This window comes from Danio aesculapii, chromosome 7 (genome assembly GCF_903798145.1).
Source record: "Danio aesculapii chromosome 7, fDanAes4.1, whole genome shotgun sequence".
In the NCBI taxonomy this organism is placed as follows: Eukaryota; Metazoa; Chordata; class Actinopteri; order Cypriniformes; family Danionidae; genus Danio; species Danio aesculapii.
Window position 1 is genome coordinate 31805739 of NC_079441.1, and position 22450 is coordinate 31828188.

A 22450-nucleotide genomic window follows, 5' to 3' on the forward strand; every position below is an offset into this window, starting at 1 on the left:
TGCTTTAAAAGCGACAAGTTGACTTCACTTATTAGATGAAAACATCTGTTGTAACTTGGAACTGTTAAGTTCATTCATTCATTCATTTATCAGGGGTCACCAGAGATGAATGAACCGCCAACTATTCCAGCATATGTTTTACACAGCGGATGCCCTTCCAACCGCAACTCACTACTGGGAAACACCCATACTTTCTCGCAGTCACACACACACTCATTAACTATTGACAATTTTGTTTACTCAATTCACCTATAGCGTCAACTATTAAGTTGACTTAAAGGGCACCTATTTTACCCCTTTTTCAAGATTTAAGTTTAGTCTTTTGTGTCTCCAGAATGTGTCTAAAGTTTCATCTTAAAATACCCATCAGATTATTTATTATACCTTTCAGAATATTGGATTTTCTGCTCTGAACAGATTGTAGCTGTTTTTGTGGCCTGTGCCTTTAATGCTAATTCTCCCCGCCCACCATTCCCACGTGCCCGTCAGAGTGTGCCTCAATCTCCACCTCGGCTGTGTCAGATAACAGACAGACATGAAGAAAGCAGATTTTTAAGTAATTTTTGAAAAATACTAAAGTAAGAACTTTCCCAAATGTTATTTGATGTATTGGTCGTGGAGTTAATTTAAACCTTTCTGCGATGAGTCACACACAATGTCGCTACAAAGTTCATGCACACACACATACACACACAGTGAACACACACATATACAGCACGTGCATGTTTAACTTTGCACTGTTTATGCACAGCAAATGTGACAGGATACACGTTAATATCCACTGCTGTATGGATATCCATTATGTAAAATGTACAAAATATACCTGATTTAATGTCCACAAACCGGGATTGAAGCGTCTTCTTTTATAATTGTACTGACATGCTGCTGTGGTGATAAAGATAGTAAAATCGCTGTAATTCATTACAAACATGCACCATTTTAAAAATGTTTTAAACTTGTAAAACTCATTCTTGATCACATCTGATGATTGATGATCACAGAGAGCTGAACAGATCTTTTAATCACAGTTGTTTTGCGCACGTTCTGTCTTGTTGATATGATTATACGCGTTACTACAGAGACATGTTAATAGGCAGCTGTCAATCAATTTGGTGGGCAGGGAAACCGCACTCCTACATCAGGTTGCGGCCGGCCTCAAAATGGGAAGGATTTGGATCCTATTTTATCGTCAGAAAATAAAATAAAAAATACTTTTTGTCTTTATATCACCCTAATATGACAGTGGACACACTATACATACACACAGTCCTGTCCAAACTGCTTACAAAAGATGATTTTCATCAAAGGTGCCTTTTAACTTATTTTAAATAATATTATTTTTTATTATTACACATATTTAACTTCCCTAATAATTAAAAGCTAATTGGTTTATTCCCTTTTTTTAAAAGTAAAAGTCAACTAATCTTTTTTCACAGTGACGAGTGGAGTGGAGTAAATGAGGACATAGTTTACATTTTTGGGCAAATCTATCCCTTCAACAATGCAAATAAGTACAGTATGTGATGGTTCTTTATTTTCATGGTTCATATTTTAATTTCAGTTCTGATTTTATAAAGTCTAAACGTATTATAAATCATCCAAAAGTTTATTCACTTTAGATGTGTGATACTAGACATAATGTGTGATGTCCACATGATGTGTGGGAGTTACCATGAAACTCAGAGCGGCAATTTGTATACGATTATACTAAAACTAAAATCTCGAAATTTCCTTGAAGTTTCTTTGAATTGTACAGTTTTGAGATTGGTTCTTAGCCTATACGTTGGGTTGCTGATTGTCAATGTTTGATAATTTATTATCCCGATTATTAGTATTGTTTCTCTTTATTTGATTTACACTTTGTTATTGTTGTTCTAGTTTGTTACAGTCTGCTCTTATCTTTGTGTCACCTTGCATTCTCTATCATCATAAGTTTCCACATGAGTTTAGAAAGGCTGGTAGGTAAGTACGTCATGCGACCTACACTTAATTTAGCTATGCACTTGATTCAGAAATGATTCCTAATGATTCCTAATACAAGATGATTTACAATTTGTGTAATTTAAACAAACAAATTGAGTTGAACAATACTAAATTTAATTTGTTTGTTTAAATTCAACACATACTGTATAAATTGTTTGCAACAAGACATTATTTTTTCAGTGTACGTCAACACGTAGGTTAACAACTATCTAGAGATACACTAGGTAAGAGGGTGCACGCCATCCCCTCAAACATCTGATCACTATCTTGTTGTCACCCCCTTACTTTGTCTCACAATTTACTTTTGAGTTCTGCCAAAAAACAATTACTCAGTTAAATGTGCAACCCCACTCCTCAAGACAAAAAGGGGTTGTAACAGTTGGTTTTTGGTTTCCAAATGTAAAGCGTTATTGTATTGGCCAATATTTCCATACCAGTGCATTCCCATATTGCATTGCAGAGACATTGCTAAATATTTGAGGGAATGGGAGCAAAACCCCGCTTCAGAAACAAATCTCCATGGACCCCCGCAAGTCAAGCCTTATGTCAAAACATTTGAGTCAGTTCACTGAATTTTGCACTGAAAAAATAACTTGAACTGTCAGAATGAATGCATTGTGTGTTCTCCACACAGAAAGAATTAGGGGTTGTGCGAGAGGTGATACTCAGCTAGACTCTATTTCTTTCTTGGACTAAACATTCTCCTCCGAGGATCTGACTGTGCTAATCAAGACATTTCCTGAGTCAAACTGTGCGAGAACACAAGTAAATAGCCAGCAGTGACTTGCTGTCCAAACGATCTGAGGTAGCCTTATACCGCACAATGATGATTCGCTACTGTCTACAGCCAACTCCTGCACAACGCTTTCCCTCTCCTACTGCCAGCATAAATACAACTCTTTATCACAGATGGAAATGAGAGAGGGTACTGCTAGCAGAAGAAATATTAGACTAATAATAATATCACCAGGCTGTACATTTAGCCTCTTTGTCGCCATCTTTGTTTAAAAGGTACAACTGCAGTTATTTGAGGAAGTATATTTATACTTTAGTATACTTCACCAAAGACTATAGAATACACAAGACATGTTGCTTGTAAAATTTTGAATGGGGAAAAGTGTATAAATATGGTGAATGAAGCCCTACCTTCTAGTCCATGAGCCACAGATTGATCGCTGTAGACTGACGATTCTCCGGGCGAGGGGCTCGGACCAGACGTGAGTTTCTGCAGATTTTGTGTGGTTTGAATGTTTAGAAATCAAACTAAAGAGACAGTTGTTCTTTTATTTCATTGGTAATTCATAAAATGGAATTTAATTGTAAGCTCGGCAGATAATTTGGAGAATTTGATGTTTCCCCATTTAAACAGAATGCCCGAGCATACTGCCCGAGAGGCATTTTAAAGATGGCCACCAAGTAAAATGACTTGCCTTTGACTTTACATCTATTGAGCATGGTGTTGCTCTTCAATGTGGATGAATCGAATGTTTTCCTGTGTTTGTGTGGCTGTCAATCACTGTGCCACTGTGGATACTGTATTTTAGAGTTAGAGATTCTACATCTTGACAGTTTGACCCAAATAGTTAATTTATACTATTTGAAGTATGTCAACTACACATATAAGAAATATGTCTGCCACTTTTCAGACCAACTGAGGAAATAACAGTTTTACAATAAATTGTGATATGTACCATTGGTGCAGTGGTGGTTCTAGACCAGAGTAACTGAGGGGGGGGGGGGGGTGCTTTCATGGGCCACTTGTACTTTTAGGGGGCACACTTTAACATACATCACAAAATACTTAAACAATTATTCGAAGTCATTTTCTTATGAATCACTCTGCAGTCTTCATAAACATTCATTCATTCATTTTCTTTTTGGCTTAGTCCCTTTCTTATTCTGGGGTCACCACACCAGAATGAACCACCAACTTATCCAGCATATGTTTTACCAGCCTGATCTCACGAGAAAACATAAATATTTTATGTTTTGTCAGTTTAGTGGCTAATTCAGTCAAACGAAATTGTATGATTTTTAAAAGGAGGCGTGGCACCCAACCCCACCCCTAAACCCAACCGTCATTGGGGGTTGAGCAAATCGTACTAAATTGTATGAATTAGATCATACGAATTAGCCACTAAATCAAAAAGTTACGAATTGCTGTGAGATTGTATTAGTTTTATGCAGCGGACGCCCTTCCAGCTGCAACCCACCACTGGGAAACACCCATACACCACGAACAATTTAGCTTACCCAATTCCCCTATACCACATGTTTTTGGAAACCGGAGCACCTGGAGGAAACCCACGCTAACACGTGGAGAACATGCAAACTCCATACGGAAACGCCAACTGACCCAGCCGGGGCTCAAACCAGCGACCTTCTTGCTGTGAGGCAGTGTGCTACCCACTGCACCACCGTGCTGCCCTGTCTTCATAAATAAGCTTATTAAATAACAATTTTTTTTTTAATCTTCCATGTTCATTTATTTGACAAGTAACTTTGTATTGTAGGCTAAAACACTTTTAACATTCGAGTACACCAAGGCACATTCTTACACATGTAAACTTTAACAGATACAGTTGAAGTCCATTTTTTTGCCCTACCATTAAATTAAAATAATGTTTCCCAAGTGATCTAAATCAAACCAAGGAGATTTTCACAGGATTTCCTATAAAACACAAATAATTCTTCTGGAGTCATGATAAGTCTTTTTTCTTGTAGTTTATTTTTTGAACAAAAGCAATTTTTAATGTTTTTTAAAACAATTTTAAGATCAGTAGTATTAGCCTCCTTTATTTTATTTACTGTGTATTTTTTGATTGCCTGCACAACAAACTAGTTATACAGTAACTTGACTACTTATTCCAACTTTCCTCGTTAACATAACCTAATTAAGTCTTTAAATTACACTTTAATCTGAATCAAAGACTATAGAATACTTAAAGTGACTTTGAATACAACTATCCTGCTAAATATCTAGTAAAATATTATGCATTGACTGTCACCATGGCAAAGATAAAAAAGTAGTTATTAGAAATTAGTTAAACTATTATGTTTAAAAACGTGTTGTAATACATCATGTGTTGATGACTCGTGCTTTATGTCACGACTGAAAACACAAACAAATGAAGGCAAAACTAAACGAGTTGAATATGACTTTTACATGAGCGTGACTGAAAACTAAACTGGATCAATGTGTTACATCTGTTCTTGGGCACTTGCTGACTGTTTGTAAGTTCTAGACTGCATTTCCTAACATAAAACTATGTACACAATGACACACACACAATTTCTGATTAATATTAACCTCTGCATATCCGAGGACTTCCTCTATTAAAAGTTTTGAAATCGCTGTTGAAAATAGAAGTCTAATATAATCAACAGTAGACATTTTGATAGTGTTTCACAACATGAACATGACTGAAGTTGTCCCTTGTCAATTTGGGGGTTAACTTGTGACGAATGCAGGGAACTGAAGTGTGCAGCACCGTCACTGACAGAGAGAGCGAGAGCGCGCACCACTGATGGCTGATCTCGCTTCTCCGTGGCGTTTTGACACCAAAGTATGCGTCTAAATTTAGGAGGGCCAGAGGGAGGTCCAAGCTTGTTGACATGGGGGCACCCTGCCACCCGCCCCCCTCCGGAACCACCTCTGCATTGGTGATTCAATCTAATGATTGACAATTAATTTGTATGACAGCAAACATTAATCTTAACAACATCAGCATTTCTGATTTCAATATCTGTAGTCTAATCTCTAACTGTCATAACATTCAATTTCATATAGATTATGTGAATCTTGCTCAGTCAATAGCGGATTCAATCAGGCCCATAGCCAACTATGAGGTCTTTGGGTCTGGAAAACTATTTAAAATCATGTGGCAGAAAGAATTCACATACATGACTCACTGCAGCTGTCGGACGCAGCCTGAGTGAAGGAGCTCTAGGGAATGCTGCTGCAGCCTAGGCTTCTGCGTTTTACTAATATTTTATCCGTTTTATTATCTGGTGTTAATATTTGGAGCGTCATTGGACTTTTTAGTATTAATACTGACACCGTTGATAAAGTAATTTGGGCATTAATAGTCGGAAAAGGAAGTTTGGGGGCAGCACGGTGGCACAGTGGGTAGCACACCTCACCTCACATCACAGCAAGAAGGTCACTGGTTTGAGTCCCGGCTGGGTCAGTTGGCATTTCTGTGTGGAGTTTGCATGTTCTCTCCGTGTTCGCGTGGGTTTCCTCCGGGTGCTCCGGTTTCCCCCTCAAGTCCAAAGACATGCGCTATAGGTGAATTGGGTAAGCTAAATTGTCCGTAGTGTATGTGTGTGAATGAGAGTGCATGGGTGTTCCCAGTACTGGGTTGCAGCTGGAAGGGCGTCCGCTGCATAAAACATATGCTGGATAAGTTGGCGGTTCATTCCGCTGTGGCGACTCCATTAATAAAGGGACTAAGCTGAAAAAAAATGAATGAATGAATGAATTTATTTAATACAATTTTCTTTTTGGGAAATTTGCCTAATTGAGCCTGTTTTAGCCAAGACTATCATTAGATATCTGTTAGACAGTAGATAGTAGTAATAGTAAGCCAGCCAGTGGAAGTCAGGTTAAAATGTATATACATGTAGAGCATAATCATGTAGTGCACAAATGTGCTCTATCCACAGCTAGAGTTTTAAAGTCAACGATAAACTTCTTGTGAAAGCTTAATGTGAGTATTTTCAATTTCACAATGTTGTTTTTACAGCATCGATGTTGTAATGTATATACAATTCATTCAGTTAAATAGACTTAAGCATTCATTTAGTAGTTCAAGCGTAAAACGAGATGAAAGATCATTGTAACCACTAGCGCCGCAGTAGCAACAGGCTAGCACAGAAATTCCATTGAAAATACTGGAGTAAAATAAACTGTCATATTTTAAAGAGATGGCAGGGGAAAATGGTATTTAATGCAGTGCCTTTTGTCTGGTCTGAGACCCACTTTATATCTTATATCTAACAGACAATAAAGATTACTGATTTTTTAAGAAATCAGATCTTAAACGTGACAATGGAAGCCCTTGTGTTGTCTGGCTGACAATTAAAATTCCATGTGCTTATAATAATGTCAAATTAAGTCGTTGTCAAAGTTATAACTAATCTTAGTAAAAATGATCCCAGCTAAAATATTAATATTTTGCTGCATTAAACAAAATATACATTTCTTTCATTCATTAATAAAGCATTATTTAACAACACCCAGACATCCCTCACTTTCAAATGTTGACTATGGCCATATTTTCAGTGAGTATTGTTTAATTTGTACTTTAATCTGCAAGTATTTGTTGATGTGTGTTCTTATAGTCAAATTCATTCACAACACATACTGTATCTTGCACAAAACTTGAATATGCGTGCACACACACAAAGTCAAGCCAGACACACATGCCACACTCAAAATTTCCTCTGGCCTGTTAATGGCTTCCAGATGCTGTGTGAATGGGGCAGAGACTGAAAGGGGGTCTGTTTGGCAGCCGCTCACTTCAGAAAGTCATTGCTGATATCGCCTCACATCAGTCCAGCTAAAGTGACAACACACTCACATCCAAACTACACACTGAGCCATTTAACTGTTATCTAGGGAATGTGAGGTGGAATATATCATTTTCATGATCTAAGGTACAGTGGAGCTCACTACAAATATAAAAACTCCTCATTATGAAGAGAGTCCGGATTGGATGCTGCACTGAATGAGTTGTCTTGGATGCTTATTACACTTATTTCTGTCACATGAAGACAAAGTAAGGAATTACACTGACTAATAAACAAAGAAAAGGTTTTATTTGCAGGCGTGCTTAATATTTGACGCAGACAGATGAAGAGCTCTGGGCAGGGTTACAGGTGAACTGAGGCCAAGCAGACATACTCGGATGACAGATTTGAATCGATTTGCCAAAGCAAAGAGAGATGATGATATCACAGTGATGGACGGCTGATGTTAAACTCCTTCCAATTCTCATAACCCCCTAACAGCATCACACAAGGATTTTCCTATTACAAGAGATTTAAATTTACTTGTGATGAAAACTCTATAATTCACTGAGGCAATGAGATCTACTGTCAGTCTGGGAGATGTAATGAAACAAATTCACTACGCTCTTTTGAATTAAACTTCTTTTGCTACAGAAATTGGACACAGAGGGTTGATTGATTGATTGATTGATTGATTGATTGATTGATTGATTGATTTAACAACACAATCATTCTATTCAGAACTGGTTAATAATTTAGAAGTGTAATTTACTATCTGTTCATTTTATTTATCTTTAGTTTTATAGAGGGGTAAAGTACTGTATATGTTGGAAATGTATTATCAAAGCTGATGGAGGGCCAAGTACATAGATATTTACACTAGATGTCACCTACGCTATTGTTGTCTTTTGGAAGAAATGCGTAAATAGAGCCGCCATTTTAGTACTGGGTAGTGCTCCTTTGAAATGAATGTAGGACCAAGGTGCAGCAGAGTACTGGCCACACTGTAAAAAAATAAATCAGTAAAATTTGCAATAAAAAAAACGGCAGCTGTGGTTGCCAGTATTTTACCGTTAAAAATACGGTAAAACCGTAAAAGTAATTCCTGATTTTTACAGTAAACTACCGCATTTCATTAATTTATAGATGTAATATGTCTGTTTTTTGAATTAACAACATCTACACATCTTTTGTTACACAGATAGACGCGTTAGCACGGATATATGCAGGTGGTGATGAGAAAGTTACATAATGAGCCAATGCTCATCACATACAACTTTTCCCACAAGCAGAAAAGCAGTGCTCAGTGTCATTCACACAGCTACTAAACACTAAGTCATGAAATAAACATTGTTTATCAACATTAGATGTAACATAAATCTCTATTGTACATAACTGATGGGGAAACAACTAAAAAGATCCATAGTAATGTCAACAAAAAGCATAAAAAGTGATGTGCCATGCAGGGAATTCTGGGAAAGTCAATTTACGGTTATTCGTCGTATATATTAAGGAAACATACTGTTAACCAGGTTACCGATTTTTATCGTAGCATTTTTACCGTTTTTTACCATTGAAATCACAGCTATTTTTACAGTGCATCCAGCCAGTGATATATACACATATATGCATATATCTGTGATCGTGAGTTTTCCCAGTGGTCAGTATGCAAATATATATTTAAATTACGAAAATTAGAATTTTACATCACTTTTCTACATCGATGGATAAGTGATCGCACAGGCAATCCAGACAAAGAACGTGTGTTTGTGTGAATAGAAATGTATCATCCTCCCTTCCTGTTAAATTTGATCTAATCTGTGTCCTGAAATACACCCCCCCCCTCTCTCCTGCTTTCACTTCTCATTCTTTTTTTACTTATCTTTTTTATTTTCTCAAAAGTTTTTACACTTACATCAGGTACATGTCAGAGGTCACACATCTTTATACACTCACAAATAGAAGCATAAACTCTGTACATCCACTTTCTCTTTCAGCAGTATATGCTTATCTTTTGTGCACATGTACACTAATGTTATACATAATAAAAAAATAATCATTTAAATAATTAAAATACATTTTCACAGAAAGAAATAAATTGTTCCATTTTCTGATTTACAAATGGTAATTTGTTCCAATTAATAAATTTCCATATTTCCATATAATATTGTATTTCCATCCATGCATTTATGGTATGACTTTCATGTGACAACCATTTTTGATAATGCTGTTTTTGACAGCTATTAATAAAATATTTATTAGATATTTATCCCTTTTTAACTCACTTCTAATTCTAATGGAGGGAGCGCTTCCTTTATGAATAAATCTCTGTTATGAACAACTCATTCACTTAGCCAACAATAATACAAGTTTCTTGCACCGCAACATCTTGTTGTCATATTTCATTTACATTATTTGCTTATTTTATTTAACAAAACTAGCATAAGCCTAGTATTTAGTGCAAGTTGGTGTTACTTTGCCTAATGGTGAGTGCAGTAAGAGACTGTGTTATCATCAATAACATGACTTTAGCACAAAAGTTCGAAATATACAAAAACTTAAAAGAAACGAAATCTTATCTATGAAATGTTCTGCCTTTGTGCTATGTTTTCTTTGTTTGCTCATTAATGCACCCGTACACAGTGCTAAAGTCCAGCATCTTCACAATGGCTTTAGTCTTGACTAGTGCGTTTGAATGACATTTGTCCTGGGAGCACTGTACAAATGTGGCAGTGCTATTGACGCATGGTCAGGGTCAATATGCAATATCTATGGGCCAAGTAGAGCTGAAGCAAGCGTATACTGTATGTGTGTCAGCATATATTTATTGCCTTTTTTCAGTAAACTGCTTGTTACTTAATATCACTGGTGTCCTTTTGTTGTTTAAGAGTGTGCTGACTTTCACATTCAGTCATGTCATTCTTTGGGGATTTTTTGGTCTATGCACCTATTGGACCATTTTTGAAGGTGCGGTGAGTTTTTGGTTGTTTCTAAACAATAACATAAAACACACTGACTTTAGCAACAGAAAAAAATACAGGAACAAACTTACCAACCTGCTTAACAATGATGAGAGCTAAACAAAAGGGCTATAAATAACACACAAAGACAACAAGGAAGGAAAAGGATTCATTCCTAATTTTTGTAAACAAGTGCGTGCAGCATCACAAACAGTACCCACATAATGAATAACACAAAAAGCCTGTAACTTTATCAAATTCTTTAGTTCATCTGAAGTCATTTTTTTGCGTCAATGAACATTTTTTGTCAGTGCCATCAGAATGCCATATCCTTGAGTCATTGTTTGCACAAAAGATAGTCAAAATGCTAAGTCTTGTCAGTACAACTGCAAACTGTCATTATTTCTTGATGTAATCTATGGCTATGAGTCAAATTGACACATTACAGTGTGTTGGACAATTGGCTTCTCCTACCTCATCTTGCATCTTTTGCATCTTGACCATTTGAACAGGCCTTTATACATTTTGTCTTCTTTGCTATTGGCCTTGTTCGTTTCCTTGTTGTTCTTTTATAGTCGGAAATTGCAATTATAATATTGTGCCTCTCTATAAAGTGTTTGAATTAGGCCTGCATAATATTGGAAAAAACTAACATTGCAATATTGTTTTTATTCTGTGATGCATATTGTGATATGAATACAATTTCACTAGAGTTGAATAACTATTTGGAAAGAATTGATCGTTTTAGATTGATTGGGATGATAGGGGTGCATAAAATATAATAAACAATCTACAAGCATAAAGAAATTCAATGAAGAAAAATATACAAATTAATAAAACAGCATTTTATAGTTTTCCATGGACTCAAACCTTATTTAGGTATACAGTAATTAAACAATCAAATGTAAAATATTTCTGCATAGTCTTCGTTATATAAACAATTTAATCAAATTAATCATTATTAATTTGTCAAAGTGGCGGTTCATTCCAATGTGTTGACCTCTGATTAATAAAAGGACTAAGACAAAAAGACAATGAATGAATGAATGAATATTTTGTCAAAGTAACAATTGTATATGCCTGAATGATTTTAAAACCCTCACACAGTCACAGGTCTCAAAAAACACTTGATTAATTATACTCATATACTCGCAATTTGACTATTGCAAATGATCACATTGCGCCAACAATGCTGAAATGATATATTGTGCAGCCCTAGTTTGAATGGTCACGGAATATACCTCTGAGCTATTTTAGAAATCAGATTGATCACTGGCTTAATCAATGTCAAACAACCCTCTAAATTAGTGAAATTAAAGATTTGTGTTTACAATTTATGACATTTACAAAAATAAATGTATAGAAAATGGGCTTGACAGATACAATTTCATACAATGAACTACTGTCACGATGTTAAGGAGGTAAATATAAAGAAAATGTATGATATATTTTGATCAATATAAGTAACATTTGATAATGTAGAATAAAGCTGACAAGTATTTCATAATCAATTAACTGCATGAATGTATCAAAGCATTTACAAAAGAAGTGAAAGAATGAGAAAGTCTACAATTTTACATTCAGATTTGTTTTGAGAATTTCAATTGTGATCTAAGAAATGTGGCAAAGCAACTGAGAAAAAACAACCACATACTGAGCCAACTTTGTGTGCTCTGTTGTGAAATTTGAGCTCTGTAAATCAAGGTTTAATTATAAAGGTATGAACGTACAAGAATCAGAATTCTGTGGTTCTAAAAAAGTCCTAAAGGCATAGTTTACTCTTAAATTAAAATTCTTTATCTCCATTTTACACCTTTGTATTTCTGTAGTAGAACAAAAAGATGATATTTAAATACAAGTCTTATATGGACAATTCAACAAAAATGATTGATCAGAAATGTTTGGCAACCAACATTATTCTTGCATAATAATTTACATTAATTACTTTAACTTCTTGTGGCAGAATTGTCATTCTTGGGTAAACAATCACTTGAAGATGCATGGAACTGGAAAAGACCCAAGAAGTGCTTCTTACCATTTCTGTCCCCCAGCAATGTGTTGTTGGACAGTGTAGCCAAACTGTGTCTGCCTGGGGCCCTTTATGATCCTGTGATTTCTGGTGTCAATGTTGAAACAGTCATGAAGCCCTGTAAATAGACACAGACACTTAAAATATGAACCATCCGCTGCATGCCTGCACAGAAGATTACACTTACTGGCAATGGCAATCGATTGTGCGAGCTTCATCACTGATCCAAAACTAATCACCAAAATTTAATTGTGGCTAAACCAAATTTCTGACAGCAAAAAGAGTCCAAACAGCAGAGCTTCTAAACATGAACTACAATGCATTCAATCTGTACTGTTTTTACATATAGCTTACACACAAACCGAGAGTAAACGCCAGACTGTTTTTGTTGTCGAGTTTTAAATAGTGGTTTGTTGTTTGCCAGGGCAAAACGCAGTACTTATTTAGTCAAAAATGAGTTATGACCTACAGTGAATATGGCCTTCAAGACTATGATTTGGTTCAGGCAAACTATGCACAGACATCTGAACATCTGACAGAAAATGCATCAAAAGTGTGAATAATCCACAGAATAAATGCATTGTTTGTTAGTTTTTAAAACGCATATCTCTATGCGTATATGTCTATCTCTATATGTCTATCTCTATATATTAGGCATGGGATGATAACTGTTTTCAAGGTATACCGCGGTTTGGAAAAGTCAAGATTTTAAAATCGGCAACATTTTCTGCTATACCTTTCCTATGGTATATGTTAGATTTTTTATTTATGTTTTTTTGGTTCGTTTCGTTTTTTAGGATAACAATATCTCTAGCAGAAATTGTAAAGAAATCTGTGTTTTTTTACACTAATGAAGACAGAAGTAGTTAATAATTCATTTGAATTATTCAGCCTGAAATGTTTACTGTTCTAAAACATTATAAATGTTTCTCAAAATAAAATATTTTGTGTTCAAAGGGGGAAAAAGTTGAAGTTTTTTACCCAGACATTTAAAAAGAGCATATATTGGAGTAGTAATCACAATACCGTCAAACCATGAAACCGTGATATTTTTATTCAAGGTTATCATACCATCAGAAACTTATACCGGCCAATGGCTAATATCTATATTTGAACATATCATTTTTTACAGGCTATTTTGAAACTGAAACTTAACTCAAGCTATTCAACTTACGACTTTTATACAGAATTTTGGAGTAAACAATGCTTATAACAGTGCATTTATTAAATTATTTATGTTTGCGACAACTGTATTTTTGAGGGTTCATAAACATGTGGTCCAGAAATCCTTCTCAAATAGAAAATAACCTATAAATAGATTTTGAATTTTCCCCATCAATGTTCAAAGGTGTTTCTGTTTACACATCACATGTCTGTATGGCTTCTGCTTATGTTCTGATGGCCCCTGGAGACTGCAAGACTTCAGTCACTGGATTAACAAACACCTTCACGGAGGTCCTCTGCTGAAACCCTTTCATAATCAGTCTAATGCTCATGTCCATACAGCACGATTTCCAGCACTTGACCTGACAATCTCCAGCTCTGTCAACAAGAGACTATTGGACCTCATTCTGGATGAGACTAAACAATAAAGCTGTCAATCACATCAGCTGATCTGACTCTCAGTCAATCAAAGATAGACACAGTAAGACTTATAGAGCTCGTTCAGGAAGCTTCAGATTCACACAGTCACAATGAACATTTTTATAACATATATATGAACATGGGCTGCATGGTGGCGCAGTGGGTAGCACGTTCACCTCACAGCAAGAAGGTCACTGGTTCGAGCCTCAGCTGAGTCAGTTGGCGTTTCTGTGTGGAGTTTGCATATTCTCCCTGTGTTTGCATGGGGTTCCTCCAGGTGCTCCAGTTTCCCCCACAAGTCCAAACACATGCGGTTTAGGTGAATTGGGTAAGCTAAATTGTTTGTAGTGTGTGAAAAAGTGTGTATGGACATTCTTGCTGTGAGGCGATCATGCTTTTAGGGCAATCAGATCCTTAGTAAAGTAGTCAGGCAACATCTCTCTGCAATATTGCAGTATGTAACAGTATGACTCATAAGTGTGCTCCACGCAAGCGAGTGGGCTTGACAAACCACCTGTAGAACACACTCCTCCTGTCTTAATGCACCCAACATTTTGTTAGAACTACTCACATGCGAAATAATGAACTTGCGTGCAGAAAAAACGCAATTTGTGAACAGCCTGCTGCAATAGTTAATCCGGTGTGCGTGTGTATTAGTCTCGGTATAAGCTCGGAACTTTAAACTAGCACACAGTTAACATAACTTTGTTTAGTTGCAGCAGATTTGTTACGTGCAACAGAAACGTGGCGTTGAGAATCCTTTATGTTTAATTAATCGTAATGAATTAAAGCATGGTTAATAGTGAAATCGGCTAATCATTGCATCCCTATTAACGATATCAGTGCATTGTTCAAAAGGCCTTTTCTACAAACATATTCAAATGTTTTCAGCTGCCCACACCACTCGATTAATGTGAGGTGACTCACGCTCTGCGCAGCCTTCCACTGCAGCTCATGCTGTATTGAACAGATGCATATCACTGTTTTTCGACTGAACTAAATTTATTTTTGATGTCTTGGTCACACTATTTGGAGGGCCGAAACAAATTGCTCCGGGGATCAGGTTTGGCCCGCGGGCCGGCAATTGAATAGCCCTGCTCTAGAGATTATGCAGTGCCGCTGATGCGATCCAAGATCTGTGAAAAAATTATGCCAAGGTATCCATAATACTGGACCAGGCTGTGCTTGCTTGGTTTGCGTCTTGTGGAGCTACGCGTTGATGGATTTGTTCTTCTGTGTTTGGACTTTCAGCAGTCAAATTGAAATCACACTGAACCAAACTAAACTAAACTAAACTTCAACTCTGAAAACTGGAATGACACAGTTTCAATTTACTAGAACTTCTACTGTATGTTAAGCTGCTTCGACACAATCTACATTGTAAACGTGCTATATACAGTTGGAAGTCAGAATTATTAGCCCCACTTTGATTTCTTTTTTATTATTATTATTATTATTATTATTATTTTTCAAATGATGTTGACCAGAGCAAGGAAATTTTCACAGTATGTCTGATAATATTTTTTCTTCTGGAGAAAGTTTTATTTGTTTTATTTCAGCTAGAATAAAAGCAGTTTTTTAATTTAAACACAATTTTAAAGTCAAAATTATTAGCCCCTTTAGGCTTGTTTTTTCGATAGTCTACAGAACAAACCATCATTACACAATAACTTGCCTAATTACCCTAACAGCCTAGCTAAGCTAATTAACCTAGTTAAGCCTTTAAATGTCCCTTTAAACTGTATAGAAGTGTCTTGAAAAAATATCCAGTCAAATATTATTTACTGTCATCATGGCAAAGATAAAATAAATCAGTTATTAGAAATGAGTTATTAAAACTATTATGTTTAAAATATTTTCTCAGTTAAACAGAAATTGGGGAAAAAAATAAACAGGGGCGCTAATAATTCAGGGGGGCTAATAATTCTGACTTCAACTCTAAATAAAGATGAATTTAATTGAATATTGCAATAAATATTTTTTTTTCTTCCAGATATGTATAAGCATATTTGAATTCATTTTTGAAGCGCTATCTAGAAGCCATTCATCGCTGCTGTATTTACCATCTGTAAATTATACAATCTAATTTTTTAAATTTACAGATATATTTTTAAACCAACTGCTTGTTGCATATGTGGCCTTCTTGTGTTAGAACCTCAAGTGATGGCAGCCCATCATAAAGATCAGTATGGCTATTAAAATAAACCCAAAGCAGGCGCTGAACTGAGGAAAATATATTAAAGCTTTGATCCAAGTATAAACACAATGGTTAATTTATCTGAGAATTACACTGAATTACAGTTTTAATCTCTGCTCTGAACTCTGAGCGACAGCATATGGATGTCATAACCCTGCACACGTTGAAACTGAAGTGTAGGAATGTATTCGTTTGACAAAAAAATGGCAAGGATGCAGAAAACCTACAATGGGATCTGATGAAAGGCCTGACTGTCTCTGGTGGCCCGCAGGTCTCCTTGTCTCCACTTTGGCCTTTGTACCAATGGAAAAAACAGAGGAAAAACATCCATCTCTTCTGGATTCAATTAAAAGTCTTTTAAAGAAAAGTTATAAAAAATAAAATAATATATTTTCCAGCTGTCACTGTTGAAAATGAAATAGTTTACTGATGACAATGCTGATAAGTATAATGTCTGCTTCATGCAGGGATGTAGTTTCCATTTAGCGTATTATATCTTGCAGAGGATTGATGGATAAAATGAGGAGATCTTTCTCTTAGTGGAAGGGGAGAGGAAGAGAAGTGAAGTGCTCTTAGTGTTTCCCACGTTCTCTGTCTGTAGACAAAAGCATGAATTATGACGAGCTACTGTAGTGCTAGGGATGATGTAAATGAATTTTTGCACATCAATCTGCTCAGGCACAAGAATGCACAAGGACTAATGTGGACCACATGTTTTTCTTAGCCTTATTTTCAGTCATTGGTGTTCAAGAGTGAAGTTGCCAATCACGAACGTTTTATTCTTAGCAGGAGTACTGCATGTCCCACTGTGAACTTCAATGAAGGCTTATAGAGAGAAACTCAGCGTGACCCCTGATTCACACAGACAGACTTACTCTAATCTGATCTGCTGTCTAATATCAGGCTTTTTTCCTTCAGAAAATACTGATAAAATGTGTGTCTTTTAAACAATTATACCTTTCAACATTCCTATATACGTATATTTTCAATGATCCTATATATACTGTATACTGTATACAGTGTACAATCTTGCTATTTTCTAAGTTTCCATATAAGTGAATTGCTTATATGATTCATATAACCAATTATGTAAGTTTATATACAGTTGAAGTCAGAATTATTAGCCCACTTCATCATTATTTTCCCCAATTTCTGTTTAATTGAGAGAAGATTTTTTCTGCACATTTCTAAACATAATAGTTTTAATAACTCATTTCTAATAACTGATTTATTTTATAATTTTCATGATGACAGTAAATAATATTTTACTAGATGTTTTTCAAGACACTTCTATAGAGCTTAAAGTGAAATTTAAAGGCTTAACTAGGTTAATTACTGTAGGTTAACTAGGCAGGTTAGGGTAATTAGGCAAGTTATTGTACAACGATGGTTTGTTCTGTAGACTATCGAAAACAAATATAGCTTAAAGGGGCTAATAACTTTGAAAACTGCTTTTATTCTAGCTGAAATAAAACAAATAAGACTTTCTCCAGAAGAAAAACTATTATCAGACATACTGTGAAAATTTCCTTGCTCTGTTAAACATCATTTGGGAAATATTCAAAGAGGGGCCAATAATTCTGACTTCAATTGAAGGAGATAATAATTATAATAATAATAATAATAATAATAATAAATAAAATAATAACAAAAAAATCATACAATTACCGACAGAAATTTATATAACTGCTTATATGAACCATTTAGTTCACTTATATGGAAACGTACAAAATAGCAACACTGAAAAAATCCTGAAACTTCCATAAATATTATCCTGGATTACTTCTTTTATGAACAATCATAAAAATGAGATCCTTGCTCATGAATGAATCTAAATATATCAATAATTTCAACAGTAAAGAAGAAAAACCCAATAACACCAGTGAGAATCCTGATAATATAAAGTATTTTTTCTTAAATGCATTTCCCTACATACACTGCCACAGTCTGGGTTAAGTACACATCGAAGGCATTCAGTCTGTTACTGAAACCAATCTGTCCCAGACACCATCTGAGAACAGCTTTAAACGTAAAAAAAGAAGAGAAAAAAGAAATGAGAAAAAGAGGGCAGCATAAAGATTCTAGTTTCCATTTAAAAGGCCTAACGTGGCAGACACTTTAATATTCTCTGTAATATCAGCAGGTCCTATAGTGTGGGTTTCCTCTGTGTGGATTCTTTTGCCCAGATAAATAAACCTCAGTACAGTGGCTGCAAGGGGTTGTGTTCGGTGTGCAGGCCAGGCCTGCGCTGCTTTTGGACCACAATCAAGCTACAGGAGCCACACCACAGTCATACTGACAGAGAAGCACCAGTCTATGAGAATGTTCATGCATCGGAAAGACTATAACAATCTGCCAGAGTTTGACAGAACCCCAATGAAAAGGATTTGCATGTACACAGGTGTATCCTGAACTGTTGCACCTGGATGCAGCTTTGTCACGATATCAACATTTTAAAGTCGATTTGGTATATAGAATTCCAAAACTGAAATATACCATGATTCCATGACAAAAAACCTGCCCCTAAGGTTAATTTTAAAATAATACATCATTAAACACACGCCAATGCTATAGGTCTGTGGTGAATATCTTTGTTAAAGTCAGCATAAACCGGAACCGGTTGCTGAGACTTTTATTTCAGTATGTTGATGTACTTCCAACTAAAACAGACTATTGTGTAGGGGTGGTGCTTTCTTTTTGTGCATCATTCCCTCATACCAAACTAAAGGTAAGATTGGTTAAGTATATTGTGCCTTAAGGAATCAAACTGATGGATCAAAGAGAAGGATCGACACTAAAATCAAATGCAAAGTCAGACTGTAATTGAAGATTACCAAAACAAACTTTTCTCAGTGAATTAACTTAATTAAGCACATATTAATTGTTCACCTAAAGCATAGCAATATTCGCTTGCAAAATAATCTTTGTAAATTTAAATTTCACACAGACTTTAATTTAGGTCAAATGATATGAAAATGATGTGCATTGCAAAAGTGCCAGTATTAATATAATTTAATATAAGTAATTAGGGCTGAACAATGTATCATTTCAGCATCGATAGTGCATAGTCTGGATTATAATTTATAATTTTGCAAGTGTTTTTTGAGGGCTGTGATAGTGTGAGGGTTTTAAAAGCACCCAGGCATAAGAAATTGTACCGTTTGTAACTTTGAAAAATTTATAACGATTAATTGTAATTATTTTGTTTATGAATTGAAGACTATGCAGTATTATTTAGATTATTCAATTACTGTATACCTGAATACAGTTTTGTATTTGTTCTATTTTATGCACTCCCCAACAAAATCATCCCAATCAATCTAAAATGATAATTTCTTTCCAAACTGTTTTTCAACTCATATAGTGAAATGGTTTTTATATCGCCATATAGATCACAGAATAAAAAAATATTGCAATGTTTAATTATTCCAATATCATGCAGCCCTATATGTAATATAATTGTCTGATTACAGGTGTACAACAATGCTTTTTTAGTACAGGTTTGAGTAGCAATACTCCTCATCATTCCTTGTCATTTGTTTTGTCATCAAGGCAGAAAATTAATTAAACCGCCATCATTGCTGGCCAGAAGTCATTGCTGACTTCTTTCAAGATAAGAAACCTTTTAAACATATTTCAATATATTACGCACACTATCATCTAACTGGTATTCAATTCATATTTTAAAAATGTAAATACTATTGGAATAGTCTGATTTATGGTAAAGAAATGATTAAACCCTTGAGCTGACCACATTTTCATTTTCATTCCAAAAACACTGAAACTGAAGTACAAATATATCAATATCCTCTGATAAAAATGTTGACATTAAATATGAGCATTGTACAAATGCACACAAGGTCAAAAAGGTTACACAAATAAAGGTACTACATCCTGATGCTTATTTTAATTATGTGATTCATGCTGCTACCAGGTTAAAATGTGCTTCCTTTTTCTGCAGTTAAAAAAATAAAATCCACTAAATTAGTTTGTCTTTAATAGCTTAGAATTAGAAATGTATATCAATGATCATATTTTAATGCCTTTATATTAGTTATAAATATCCAAACATAAAGTGTTATCAGTATCAGCAAAAAAATCCAAATCCTTTTGCCAAAAATTAAGCAATACTTGGCAATAGCACAATTTTTGGAGACAAACTTTTACTTATTTGATTAAAAAAATATATAGATTTATGTGAAGTTTCTCAAGCACAACAAATAATATATATAAAAAAATATTTATAGTATGTTCTTACAAAAAAAGAACATGTCAAACCATGTGTCTCTTCATCAGCTAAATCCTGATCTGCAGCTGCAGTCCCCTAAAAACAGCCCATAACACATGTCTGGACACAACAATCTTGAACAGGTTGCGATCAAAATCAAAACATATCTAAAAAACATTTAAGCGGGTGTCAGTGGCACCATAGGGCATAACTAAATTACAACCAAAGCCCACATCAATGCCACCAAAGAAAATTACCATCACTGATTTATTACCAAGGCCTTAGTTAGCTATGCAGCTGTGTACAAGGCCACATGTGACAGACATCCTCTTCTAAACATCTGCTCAGCCCTCAGTCATCCCTTCCCTCCTTCACAAATATTTACGTGAGGAGCTGCCCCGATGCTAATGAGCCTCACTGATGCCCACTGGCGAGGATCATGGGCCAGCAGATTGGCTTTTAATAAACTCCACATGCACCTTTTCAAACATTTTGCTTTGAAATGCATCTCTGCTTAAGATCTCCTGGGCTTTGAGCTCTTACTGTATGTGCTGCACCCCAGGGATTGATATTCATTCGGTTACACTCACAGATCATGAGCAAATGACCAGACATTGCTCATTTCGTGCTGAGTCTCCAACTGTGAGCTCTGTGGTCTGGAAATCTCATTGAAGGGCTGCTGAGAGATGGGTAGCAGGAGATGAGCCCGGTGGCCTGCGACTGCTTTTGTGGCCAAAGTAAACTAACCGTGAGGCACGTGGCATCGGCAGACTGATTTACACCACAGCCAGGCATCACTCATTAGCTCTGGAGCTCCTCACCCACGCAAAACAACCATATTCTATAATTATATGTTCCAAAGTAAAACTCCAGGTATTGTAGAAGTAGCTCAATATTTCATCTTTGAGATGCTACGTTTAAAAGTGTACATTTTGCTGAGTAACATCTGGATCAGTTATGAACTTCAATCACTCTTACATGAAAGACTGAGGGCTATGGAGCGGTTCGTTGTTTATTGATTGACAGATGATTATCTGTGAGTTTTTCCAGGTTTGGATTTTATGCAGTTTATGACATTATTCATTCATTTTCCTTCGGCTTAGTCCCTTTATTCATCTGGGGTCACCACAGCGGAATGAACCGCCAACTTATTCAGCATATGTTTTACACAGCGGATACCCTTCCAGCCAAAGCCAGTACTGGGAAACACACATACACTACGGCCAAATTTGTTAACCCAATTCACCTATAGCGCATGTCTTAGGACTGTGGGGGAAACCAGAGCACCCGCAGGAAACCCACATGAACGCGGGGAGAACATGCAAACTCCACACAGAAATGCCAACTGACCCAGCCGGGGCTCAAAGCGGCAACCTTCTTGCTGTGAGGCGACAGTGCTAACCACTGAGCCACCGTGCCACCTTATGACATCATTCATTAATTTTCTATGCGGCTTAGTCCCTTTATTAATCTGGAGTCGCCCCAGCGGAATGAACCGCCAACTTATCCAGCCGAGGCTCGAACCAGCGACCTTCTTGCTGTGAGGCGACAGCACTACCTACTGCGCCACCGCATCGCCCTTTATGACATCATATGATGATTCAAATTATTAATAAAATTTAGCCTGGGTTAAACCCCTACTCTTTTTCCAAAGACATCCTGGGATTTTGAACAACCACAGAGAGTCAGGACCTTGGTTTTATGTCTCAATGGAAAAAAGACAGCGCTCACTGAGCAGTATTGAGTCCCCATCGATATACTGGGGAGTTAGGAACAACACAGACCACAGGTTAAGCCCCCCCCCCACTGCTGGCCTCACTAACACAACTTTCGGCAGCAACCTAGCTTTCCCATGTGGTCTCCCATGCAGGTACTGACCGGGCACAGCCCTGCTTAGCTTCAGTGGGTGACTATGTGAGAGTTGCAGAGAGCTAGATACCGGCTAATGACTGCAA

General features: G+C 36.1%; 1 protein-coding gene across 2 annotated transcripts in view; it reads right to left on the reverse strand.

The window, feature by feature from the left end:
* itga11a (integrin, alpha 11a) overlaps positions 1-22450 on the reverse strand; it is an 80578-nt gene that overhangs the window by 56994 nt on the left and 1134 nt on the right. For both annotated transcript variants that reach the window (XM_056461641.1, XM_056461643.1), the window contains exon 2: positions 12493-12604. In XM_056461641.1, coding sequence (XP_056317616.1) covers positions 12493-12604 — 112 coding nt within the window. The remainder of the gene's footprint in view (positions 1-12492; positions 12605-22450) is intronic.